This window comes from Anolis sagrei, chromosome 1, assembly GCF_037176765.1.
Source record: "Anolis sagrei isolate rAnoSag1 chromosome 1, rAnoSag1.mat, whole genome shotgun sequence".
NCBI classification, from domain to species: Eukaryota; Metazoa; Chordata; class Lepidosauria; order Squamata; family Dactyloidae; genus Anolis; species Anolis sagrei.
Genome location: NC_090021.1, coordinates 80038321 through 80050640, shown reverse-complemented (window position 1 = coordinate 80050640; position 12320 = coordinate 80038321). Strand labels below are relative to the sequence as shown.

Below are 12320 nucleotides of genomic sequence, written 5' to 3'. Positions count from 1 at the left end.
TCTGATATTCAAAACCATATTATCCAACATAAATAAATGATATGCATCTGTATCCCAGTTTAGCTCATTTTAAAAAGATTTTTTTTAAAAAAATATTACAAGACATTTAATAACAATGTATCATTACAACAAATTTCATTTTTCATTCTAGACAGACCCACTCTCTTCTAGTTCTTCCCCATCCCCCAAATTATAATGCACTGCAAGAATAGATCTATCAAAATATTTTATGACTGCATTTTTCATTATCTTCCATTACATATTATTATAGTGGTATTTATCTATTTGCTAACCCAAATTTTCACTTAATCATTCAGTGGTTTAAATTCACAATTGCTTTGACACACAGAACAAATATTCCCATACACTATCAAATAAATCTTATTATTTCCCCTTTTTGTAACTCTTAAATTATAAATTAACTTCTCGGACAGGACTATAGTCCACATCTTGTTTAACCATTTCCTTTCTGATTCTCTATTTTTTCCCAAATTTTGATTATTTCTACCCTTCTGCACATAAGTCTCTATTTGACAAATCATAGAATCATAGAATCAAAGAGTTGGAAGAGACCTCATGGGCCATCCAGTCCAACCCCCTGCCAAGAAGCAGGAATATTGCATTCAAATCACCCCTGACAAATGGCCATCCAGCCTCTGCTTAAAAGCTTCCAAAGAAGGAGCCTCCACCACACTCCGGGGCAGAGAGTTCCACTGCTGAACGGCTCTCACAGTCAGGAAGTTCTTCCTAATGTTCAGATGGAATCTCCTCTCTTGTAGTTTGAAGCCATTGTTCCGCGTCCTCGTCTCCAAGGAAGCAGAGAACAAGCTTGCTCCCTCCTCCCTGTGGCTTCCTCTCACATATTTATACATGGCTATCATATCTCCTCTCAGCCTTCTCTTCTTCAGGCTAAACATGCCCAGTTCCCTAAGCTGCTCCTCATAGGGCTTGTTCTCCAGACCCTTGATCATTTTAGTCGCCCTCCTCTGGACACATTCCAGCTTGTCAATATCTCTCTTGAATTGTGGTGCCCAGAATTGGACACAATATTCCAGATGTGGTCTAACCAAAGCAGAATAGAGGGGTAGCATTACTTCCTTAGATCTAGACACTATGCTCCTATTGATGCAGGCCAAAATCCCATTGGCTTTTTTTGCCGCCACATCACATTGTTGGCTCATGTTTAACTTGTTGTCCACGAGGACTCCAAGATCTTTTTCACACGTACTGCTCTCGAGCCAGGCGTCCCCCATTCTGTATCTTTGCATTTCATTTTTTCTGCCAAAGTGGAGTATCTTGCATTTGTCACTGTTGAACTTCATTTTGTTAGTTTTGGCCCATCTCTCTAATCTGTCAAAATCGTTTTGAATTCTGCTCCTGTCCTCTGGACTATTGGCTATCCCTCCCAATTTGGTGTCGTCTGCAAACTTGATGATCATGCCTTCTAGCCCTTCATCTAAGTCATTAATAAAGATGTTGAACAGGACCGGGCCCAGGACGGAACCCTGCGGCACTCCACTTGTCACTTCTTTCCAAGATGAAGAGGAAGCATTAGTGAGCACTCTCTGTGTTCGTCCACTTAACCAATTACAGATCCACCTCACCATAGTTTTGCCTAGCCTACATTGGACTAGTTTCCTTGCCAGAAGGTCATGGGGGACCTTGTCGAAGGCCTTACTGAAATCCAGGTACGCCACATCCACGGCATTCCCCGCATCTACCCAGCTTGTAGCTCTATCGAAGAAAGAGATCAGATTAGTCTGGCATGACTTGTTTTTGATGAATCCATGTTGACTATTAGCGATGACTGCATTTGTTTCTAAGTGTTTGCAGACCGCTTCCTTAACAATCTTTTCCAGAATCTTGCCCGGTATCGACGTGAGGCTGACCGGACGGTAGTTGTTTGGGTCGTCCTTTTTTCCCTTCTTGAAGATTGGGACCACATTGGCCCTCCTCCAATCTGCTGGAACTTCTCCCGTTCTCCAAGAACTCTCAAAGATGGTTGCCAATGGTTCCGAAATGACTTCCGCTAGTTCCTTCAGTACTCTTGGGTGTAGTTGATCTGGCCCTGGGGACTTGAACTCATTAAGAGCGGCCAGGTATTCCTGGATGACTTCTTTCCCAATTTGGGGTTGGATGTCCTCCAATCCCTCATCCACTCCATCTTGCTGAGGTTGAAGACTCTCTTTTTGTGAGAAGACCGAGGCAAAGAAGGCATTAAGTAGTTCTGCCTTTTCCCTATCCCCTGTGAGCATTGCCCGTGCTGAAACTAAACATGGACTCGTGCTGAAATAAACTGATTAGTCTCAACAGTGCTACTAGATTTTTTTCTTCCCATCATTCCTACATTTTTCTTTATTGTTGACATAATGTATTGAGTGGTTTCAAACATTTATAATGCCACTCTAAAATAAACACCCCCCCCACTATTGAACTTATTTATGAATAATTTTAATTTGAGCTTAAACATTCAGACCAGACACTAGCTTAACTGTGAACTATTTACATAAGATGTAACAACGGATCATGCGTAAAATCATTACATTGTAAACTACTAGCCAAGAAACCACTGGAACAAGGCAATATATTTTCAAGTCTCCATTCTGTTGTTGTTGTGATTATTATTATTATTATTATCATCATCATCTTATACATTCTAAATGTAAATCTGATTTCTATTCAAGTTCATCTCAAATTTTCCATTATATTTACAATTCTTTTATTAAATATCAGTTAGTGAAAACATATTATTCCTTCATGAGAAAATGTAAATGAATCTCAGGGAGGAAACATGACTGAGAAGCAAATTGATCTGTGCAATCCTGCACAGTACAGTAGGTAGATTCATTTCAAAAAGGTAGCACACTTATGGACTAAATTCTTACTTTCACTTATATGCCTACAAATAAACCATAACAAATATGAAATCTTTCCTATCAGAGCAACCTAGCACACCACTTTGCAAAGCAGCAATTTAAAAGTTTCCCATAAGTAATTTTCCCTAACTGAATGTACTCCAGATGTATGTGCTGCAAATATCACCCTCCCAGCCACACAGCAGAACAACATACCTACAAAGCAAGAGACAATCTTCAACTTCTGAAAAACTTAAGAAGTCACAATAATACCCCCTTGACTTAGAGAAATGTGTGTTTTAGCTATACTGCTTAACAAACATTTTAAATATATAAGCATTATTTCTTATCATTTCAATGTACTGGTGTAACATCCAGAGTTTGACTCAGGTGATATCATGTATTATTTTATGTATTAATAAAAAGAACATAATTTTTTTTTGGTAAAAAAAAGTTTATGTAAAATATATTATCTTAGATGCTGTATAGATTTGTAAGTTAAAGTACTTTAGTGAGCAATACTAAGTAAGCAGGGAAGGCTAAGGGGGAGTTGAGGGTGAGTGATAATCCCATTGTATTATATGTTATCCAGAACAAAAGATGAAACATTTGTAATACAGGCAGGCAGGGTGGTGGTGGAAAAAATACATCTTTAAAATATTAGTGAGCAGGGCTGCACACCATTACTAAAAATAAAATAAACAATGCCAGTGAAACTCAATAGGAATCATTTATATAAACTGGTATTTTCTACTGGTGCTTTAAATGTTGAAACCATCTCAATTTAACTCAGTGATGTTGAAACCATCTCAATTTAACTCAGTGATGGGAAAGTATGGATCTCCAGATGTTGCTGGACTGCAACTCCCAACATTTTCTCACTATTGTCTATACTAGAGATGCTGAACTCATTTTTAACAAGGGCCACAAAGGGCCGTTTGTAACTGGAAGACAGTATAAATGAAACAATGCCCTGCCATTAAAAGCCTTGCAGGCCACGTAAAAATAAGGTGGTAGGGTGGATTTGGCCCAAGGGGTTTGTGTTTGACAAGTGTGATCTGTGCTGACAAGAATGCTGAGAGTTAAACATCTGGAAGGTTATATTTTGTCCACCCAAACTAAAATCAATCTAAACTGTCATACCAGCATCAAATGTTCTTATTCACATTTCTACATCACAACTCATTCATATGCAAATAAAACTGGAGAAAATTCTAGTACTTTGCATTGTACATTGCACATACCAACAGAACTGTCTTTATACTGCTCACTCAACTGAATTAAATGCCTTTATTTTTGCAATCATAGTTCTTACCTTTTCAGAAATTTGGCACCCTTTGAACTTTCAGGTTCTCCAGCCTCCGGATAGAAAGAGCGCACACGAGTCTCCTCCCGAGGAGCATTCTGTGATGCAACAGCTTTTGCAGGACTTCTTCTTGAAGGAATGTGATGCAGGGGACTATTCTGGGAAGGGCTGTAGCGACTGGAACCGTTTCCAAGAGAACCAGACCCAGACCTCTCAGGGCTATGCTGAATGGAATGTGAGTGTTGAGGTGTGTCTTTTGCTGAGTGAACGGTGCTGAGTAAGTGAGCATCAGAACATGAAGAACTCTGACTAGGTGGGGAGGCAATAGAGGGACTATGGGGAGACCTTGGGCTGTTATCATATGCTGAAAGACCAGGCCAAATATCACCTGAAGCTGCTGCTGATTTACTGAAGTCATCTAGGGGATCAGATGGGTCATGTTCAAATGTATTTTTCTCTTCCTCTTGTGATTTGTTTTTTAAAGGGCTCTCTTGCAAAGTAGCTGCCTCAGATTTCTTTGCTTGTTTCTCTGATGATCCGCGTCTTTTTGAAGAGACAGGTGACTTGCTATATGGAGATGAAGAACGAGATGATGATGACCTTGGAGATCTGGAAGATCTGTAGGATCGTCGAGATCTGCTCCGAGACCTCTGAGAAGATCTTGACCTTCTCTTTGGACTTCTGGAACGTGAGCGGTCTCGTCGAGGACTTCGAGAGTGTCTTCTGTTCCAGACAGGTCTGTAACCACCACGATGATATCTACCTCCACCTCCAGGATAATATCCTCTACCTCTTCCTCTATAGCCATAGGGGCGCCTCATTCCTCGATTATTTCTGTAATCTCTGCGGTAATCTCTATTATAAACACGATCCCGACTGCGAGACCGTGAATATGTTCTAGACCGGGACCTAGAACTAAGATTAAAATGAATTCTTAAGTATCCAGACAATTCATGATTCCCAAAAGCAATACATTGTCCAAGATCCAAAATATTAGTCATAGAGTAATATTCATCAATGACAGTTCCCAGTAAGCAAACTATTTACAATGAGTATGAAGTTATTTAAGTCATATTGCATAATTATTGTCTGAATAAATTAGTATTCAATGCAAGACAGAATGTCAAAACAAGCTTCAAACTACTATCCACATTCAGGTGTCATGGTATGCCATGGTTCTGCATGAAATGATAAGTCTAGGCAAGCAAGTACTATAGTGAGCTCCCTGTATCCTTGAGAGATTGATTTCAGGATGTTCAGTGGATACCCAGAGATGTGGGTGCCCACAACTCATTTTAAAATGTTGTAGTGCCAATCCCCAGTAGTCAGGTGTGCCACTAGATATGCATTCTGTAGGCTCCCTGCCTCCTGTTAATTGACCACTTCTACATTTGAGAAGCTTCCACAGAAGCATGGCGATAAACAGCAATAGCACTCCTGTTCATTAATTCACAAACAACTGTGCAGGAGCACTGCTATTGCAGATCACAAGATAAGAAGTAACTTTCACAGGTGCATGGCAATTTTTGCCACTTTCATGCTATTGCTCAGTTGTTCATGAATAACTGAGTAGGAGTGCCACTGCTGTCACCAATATCCTTGAAGAAGTTGCTCGAAGGGAGAAGTGGGTGGCTGGAGAGGTTCCCTTTCTGGCAGCTGGGGCTCAGTGTTGCCTTCGCTGATACCCTATGACATTTTTAATAGGGGCTCATAAGGGAGAGCACAATCACGTCTCTCCAGCCTTGCAATTGTGTTGGGTACAGAACAGTATATGTATATTATTTGAATCCTCAATAAGATCAATATGTCAGCCTTTAGATATGACCAACACAGTGACCACACTGTACATTCAAAAGCTGAATTGTGAAAGTTAATTCTGGTTTACACAAACCATTGCCCATAGTCTGAGTTTGGCTTGTTCCAAATAAACCGGATTTAACAATAAACAAGATACATAAATGAACATTTCCAAAATAGTATTGATAATTAATCAAGTGGTGTGAAGTGGGAATGGTGGAGACTGATTCAGCTAGCCACATTTTATTTATTTTATTTATTTATTTACTGTATTTTCATTTGCCCTTATGGTTTATTATTATCCGTGAACACAACGTGTAACTTTTAGCATATACTTTCACATTTCATGGAATATCAGTAGATATTATTTTGAGATGTCAAAAAAGGAAGGAAGAATACTGAAATAACAAAATGCAATAAATGTACCTGTATCTCTTTTTTCTGGAATGTGATCTCGATCTTGACCTTGAACTGGACTGAGATCTAGACTTTGATCTTGAAGAATGTGATCTTGTGTTAGAACGACCCATTTCTTCTCCAAGAGTTTGCACCTTTCCAACAGAAATCAGGAAAACAAGCTGACCTGGATTTGAAGTAAATAACTCCAATATGTAAAGAGAAGCATGTCTTAATTGATAAAATTCATTGCAACATCATTGTAACAAATTCTTTTATTTGAAAATTCTATTCAAATTCTGTATATCAGTACAATAGTAATATGGGAGGTAATGTGTACTAAACAGTTCAAACATAAAGCAGCCCCTTCCCTTCCAAAATGTTTTTCCAAATACAGTGAAATTGTCTAAATGGGAACACCTAAGAATAGTGTATAAAATTCCATTTTGTGCTAACAAGAAAGGTCACTGGAAAGCATCACAGGGAACATACACACATTCTGTTATTATTTTCAAATATTCACATCAAGTATATTTTATCTCTAATCCATTTTCCTCTGTACTGCTGTTTTTTCTCTGCTTACACTGATATACACATTTTTATTTTTAAAAGTTGTACACAAGGCTTCCTTAAGTAATATGAGATTTTATTTCTTGATTTTATTTCTGTGTCCACAAAAACTTAAATCTAGATCAACCTTTTATAGATGTGCTTTTTACAAAAGCACGAAGTGGTGAAGATATTCATGTTTAAAATAAAATGGCCTGACATCACCAGAAGATACACTGCATATGTTGAGAGTTATGTAGTTTGTTGTAGTTAAACCTAGATTGTTTTATATGCCTTCGTCAAAACAGAAACAACCCAACAATGGTCTAGCCTTAAAAATACATCATTAAAATAGGCAGCCATTTATCTTACCTTGCAATACTTCACAAGAATTTAAATTCTTAGCATACACTCAAATCAATTCCTGTTTAAAGAAAAAAAAAGTAATGTTATTTGATTATACAAACTGTTGTCAATCTATGTTTTTTAAATACAGTAGAGTCTCGCTTATCTAACCTTGGCTCATCCAACGTTCTATATTATCCAACACAGTATGTCTCCCACCCGGATCTACAGCTGTTTCAATACGATGTTTTGGTGCTAAATTTGTAAATACATTAATTACTACATAATGTTACCATGTACTGAACTGCTTTTTCTGTGAATTTGTTATAAAACATGATGTTTCTGTGCTCAGTTTGTAAAATCGTTATGTAATTTTATGTTTAATAGGATTTTCCTTAATCTCTCCTTATTATCCAACTGTTTTGCTTATCCAACATTTTACCAGCCCATTTATATTGGATAAGCAAGACTCTACTATAGCCTGAAAACGTATGCCTGGAATGGGGTGTGGGAGTATTTCAATATACTAGATTTATAATATGATGAACAATCATTGCAACACTAAATCACAGCATATTAGTTTATTGTGCTGGTTATTCAGAAACATATTGGTGTTATGGGCTACTTTTCAAAAAGTAAGAATACGTAAGTAAAATTTCAGAAAGTGTTCTGGCCTGTAGCCTGTTCCCTAAAAGTATAACTACATAGGTAACTGCAATATTTGCAATACTCTTGTATAAGGTGACCTAATGTACAAGTTGAAGGACCAAAATTATGGATAAATTAAGATCATTTGGTGACTGAAAGCATTCTCTGAGTAGAATGACAAAGGGTGAGAACTTAGCCTGTCTCGGGAAAGACTAGTAACAGTTAAGGTAGCATACTTACACAGAAATGATGACTCTGATATTTTGGGTCAATATTTTGACCAAAAAAAAATCTAGACTAATACACAAGTATATTAAGCATTTTAAACAAGTTGTCACATTTCAGAAATAACATCTACAAAACAGTGGGCACTCTGGTACAACCTACATTTCTGAACAACCAGCCACCCAGATTATGATCAAAAGTCCTGATTTGAAGAGATGAGGCCTGAACTCAAGCCCTTTATCTTAAAACCTAGCATGAGTCATGTTTTTGCTCTCTATACCCTGTTCCCAATCCTCAGCCCAACCTAAATTGTTACATAAAGGAATTCAGCATAGAAAATTACACTTACAGTACTATTATGTATGTGGTATTCCCAATTCATCAAAGGACACCCAAAGAAACATAGTACCTTATGATGAACCTTGCTTTTTTATATTTATAGAAATTAGAAATGTGGCGACACTTGTCTCACGTCTAATAACATGCTTTTTCTTCACATGTGAAATTGTTTGCAGAAGCATTCGTCTTGTGTACACAAGGTTCACAAAAAATAAGACAAGGTTGCGGGAACACACTTTTTCCCTTCCACTTCCTTTAACCACCCTCATTTGCTCCACGTAAGTTTTCCAACTCTCCAGAGCAGCTTCTGGGATCATGTGGGGCTGCAAGAAGAGAGAAAATCCATTCTTCCATATGTGTCTGTTGGGATAGTGGTAAAATTGTTCAGCTCTTTTCTTTTGTGTATTTTAGATCAGGTTTCTCAGTCACACACAAAGGAAACTATCATACTCTACTTTGCCCACATGTGCCGCTAATTTCATATGTCAAAGGGGTATTAATATCTATATAATATGTTTATTGCCTTCCCTTAGATTCTAACCAAGAGAAACTGTACCCCAGTGAAAGCAGACCTTTAATCAATGGCACCTTGGTAAATCCACGCCTATCAGGGTGCACTTGTCTTAATGTATCTACTACAGCTGGGACTATCAACTGGATTTAAGCCATTGAGCACAGATAGGTAAGGTATAACATACCAGATACTGTTGGACTAAACCTCCTGTCATCCCTATGCCATCACCAATGAGGCTGAAGGCTGCAGTCCAACAAAATTTCTGTTGCTGTTCACTTTCAAGCCATTTCCAACTGATGGCGACACTACACAGGCAACTCTAACATGGGGATTGTTAAAGCTGAGAGTGTGTGACTTGTCCAAGGTCACTCAATGGGTTTCCAAGACCATGTAGGAAATCTAACCCTGGTCTCCAGAATCATAATCCAATGCCTCACCCACTACACAGTGCTAACTTCTTCAATATCATCTAGAGCAGAACTTTCCAAACATTTCCAATTGGTCATATACCTTTTTGAGTCATGTATCATTTTGTTACACAGTAATTCAGCTTTACTTGCAAATTAGAGATTTAGCCAAACCCTTAGAAGAGATATAGCCTCGTATAGAAGTTGCAATAATGACATGGAGGACACAACATACCTCATGAAAACCTTTCATTTAAATATTTCAAAATATGATTTATTGCTTATTTCACAGACATTGTTATGTTTGTACTACACACTGCAGCCAACATACTAATGTGTCACGGTATATACTTTTAAAAGCTAGAGAGCCACAAATTTTCTAGCATACTTTCATAGGTGTCTCAGGAAATATGAAAAAAAAAAACACCTCCACAACTTGTCGTGGAAACAGAAAAGTTGACATTTAAATTTCCTTATCTTCAGTAACTTCTGGATTAGTGCTGCTGAAGTATCAAATGCTGTTGCTATTTTTCATAGAATCATAGAGTTGGAAGAGACCTTGTGGGCCATCCAGTCCAACCCCATTCTGCCAAGAAGCAGGAAAATCTCATTCAAAGCATCACAATAGATGGCCATCCAGCCTCTGTTTTAAAGCCTCCAAAGGAGGAGCCTTAATCACACCCCAGGGCAGAGAGTTCCACTGCTGAACACCTCTCACAGTTAGGAAGTTCTTCCTAATGTTCAGGTATAATCTCCTTTTCTATAGATTGAAGCCACTGTTCCGTGTCCTAGTCTGCTCCCTTCTCCCTATGACTTCCCCTCACATATTTATACATGACTATCGTGTCTCCTCAGGCTAAACACACCCAGCTCTTTAAGCTGTTCCTCATAGGCTTGTTCTCCAAACCCTTGATCATTTGTCGCCCTTCTCTGGACACATTCCAGCTTGTCAAGATCTCCCTTCAATTCCGGTGCCCAGAATTGACACAGTATTCCAGGTGTAGTATGACCAAGGCAGAACAGAGGGGTAGCATGACTTCCCTGGATCTAGACCCTATACTATTTATGCTGCCCAAAATCCCATTGGCTTTTTTGCCACTGCATTACATTGTTGGCTCATGTTTAACTTGTTGTCCACGAGAACTCCAAGATCTTTTCCACACGTACTGCTGTCGAGCCAGACATCCTCCATTCTGTATCTTTGCATTTCATTTTTTTCTGCCTGTGGAGTATCTTGAATTTGTCACTGTGGAACTTCATTTTGTTAGTTTTGGCCCATCTCTCTAATATTTTCAGATTGCTTTGAATTCTGCTCCTGTCTTCTGGAGTAGTGGCTATCCCTCCCAATTTGGTGTCATCTGCAAACTTGGTGATCATGCCTTCTAACCTTTCATTTAATCTAAGTAATTAATAAAGGTGATGAACAGGACAAGCCCCAGGAAAGAACTCTACAGGATGCCACTCATCACTTCTTTCCAGGATGAAGAGGAAGCATTGGTGAGCACATTTGAGTTCCTTCACTTAACCATTTACAGATCCACCTAACAGTAGCATTGCCTAGCCCACATATGACTAGTTTGCTTGCAAGTAGGTCATTGGAGACTTTGCCTTTAATGCTTTATCTAAGTCAGGAATTCTCAACCTAGGGGTCAGGACCACTGGGGAGGTCATGTGGGGGTGTCAGAGGGGTCACCAAAGACCATCAGAAAACACAGTATTTTCAGGTGCCATGGGGGTTTTCTGTGGGAAGTTTGGCCCAATTCTATCATTGGTGGGGTTCAGAATGCTCTTTGATTGTAGGTGAACTATAAACCCCAGCAACTACAACACCCAAATGTCAAGGTCTGTTTTCCTGAAACTCCACCGGTGTTCACATTTGGGCATATTGAGTATTTGTGCCAAGTTTGGTGCAGATCCATCATTGTTTGATTTCACAATGCTCTTTGGATGTAGGTTAACTACAACTCCAAAACTCAAGGTCAATGCCCACCAAACCCTTCCAGTATTTTCTGTTGGTCATGGGAGTTCTGTGTGCCAAGTGAGGTTCAATTCCATTGTTGGGGAAGTTCAGAATGCTCTTTGAATCCACGTAACTACAACTCCCAAATGACATAATCAATCTGCTCCCACCCACCCACCCACCCTACCAGTATTCCAATTTGGGCATACCCGGTATTTGGTCAAGTGAATGAAAATACATCCTGCCTATTGGTTATTTACATTACGACCCATAACAGTAGCCAAATTACAGTTATGAAGTAACAGTTATGGGGGTCACCACAACACGAGGAACAGTATTAAGGGGTTGTGGCATTAGGAAGGTTGAGATTACTAAAGATGTTACAACAAAAATTACAACAGCAAAACAAGAGAGGTGAAACTATCAGGCACATCTAATCACCTCTCAACAAAAGATTACCCCAGGCACTGCCAGGCCATCAAATACTAATCAAGGTGGTCAGTTGAAACATTCACACCTAGCTCCAACAGACAAGAGTTCTTTGCCACACCCTGGTCGTTCTACAGATATATAAACCCTTTTTCCTAGTTCCAATAGACCTCACTACCTCTGAGGATGCTTGCCATAGATGCAGGCGAAACGTCAGGAGAGAATGCCTCTAGAACATAGCCATATAGCCCAAAAAACCTACAACCCAATAAAGATGTTTTCGTAACACAAATCGAGCATCTCTTATTCAGAATTACAAAATGCTCCAAAATCGTCCGCATGGCGATTGAAATTCCGATCAGTGTACGTAATATCTACTTCATGCACATTTCTAAAAAAAAATAAATAAATTATAAAACCACCTGCAGTCTTGTGTACCTGAGGCGCATAGGACATATAAATGGGTCCCATTTCCAAAATCTCTCATTACGTGCGTATATAAAAATAGAGAGGCATATTCCAACATCTTGTGATGGGGAGGGGGGCTCCC

The 12320-nt window shown here is 38.9% G+C and overlaps 2 protein-coding genes across 10 annotated transcripts in view; both read right to left on the bottom strand.

Moving 5' to 3' along the window:
• The window catches only part of BCLAF1 (BCL2 associated transcription factor 1), a 31776-nt gene that overhangs the window by 18792 nt on the left and 664 nt on the right, over nt 1–12320 (bottom strand). For 8 of the 9 annotated variants that reach the window (XR_009629916.2, XR_009629917.2, XR_009629918.2 and 5 more), the window contains exons 2-4: nt 7276–7327; nt 6385–6541; nt 4171–5076 (exon numbers count right to left, since the gene is read on the bottom strand). Coding sequence is in view for 4 of the 9 variants with exons in the window: in XM_060753422.2 (XP_060609405.1) it covers nt 4171–5076; nt 6385–6488 (1010 nt within the window). In the remaining 5 variants the exon portion in view is untranslated. The remainder of the gene's footprint in view (nt 1–4170; nt 5077–6384; nt 6542–7275; nt 7328–12320) is intronic. The other variant, XM_060753420.2, reaches the window with a different exon arrangement.
• Nucleotides 11664–12320, bottom strand: part of MAP7 (microtubule associated protein 7) — a 157488-nt gene continuing 156831 nt past the window's right edge. The window contains exon 18 of the mRNA XM_067466555.1: nt 11664–11712. Within this exon, the coding sequence (XP_067322656.1) occupies nt 11679–11712 (34 nt within the window). The 3' untranslated portion in view covers nt 11664–11678. The remainder of the gene's footprint in view (nt 11713–12320) is intronic.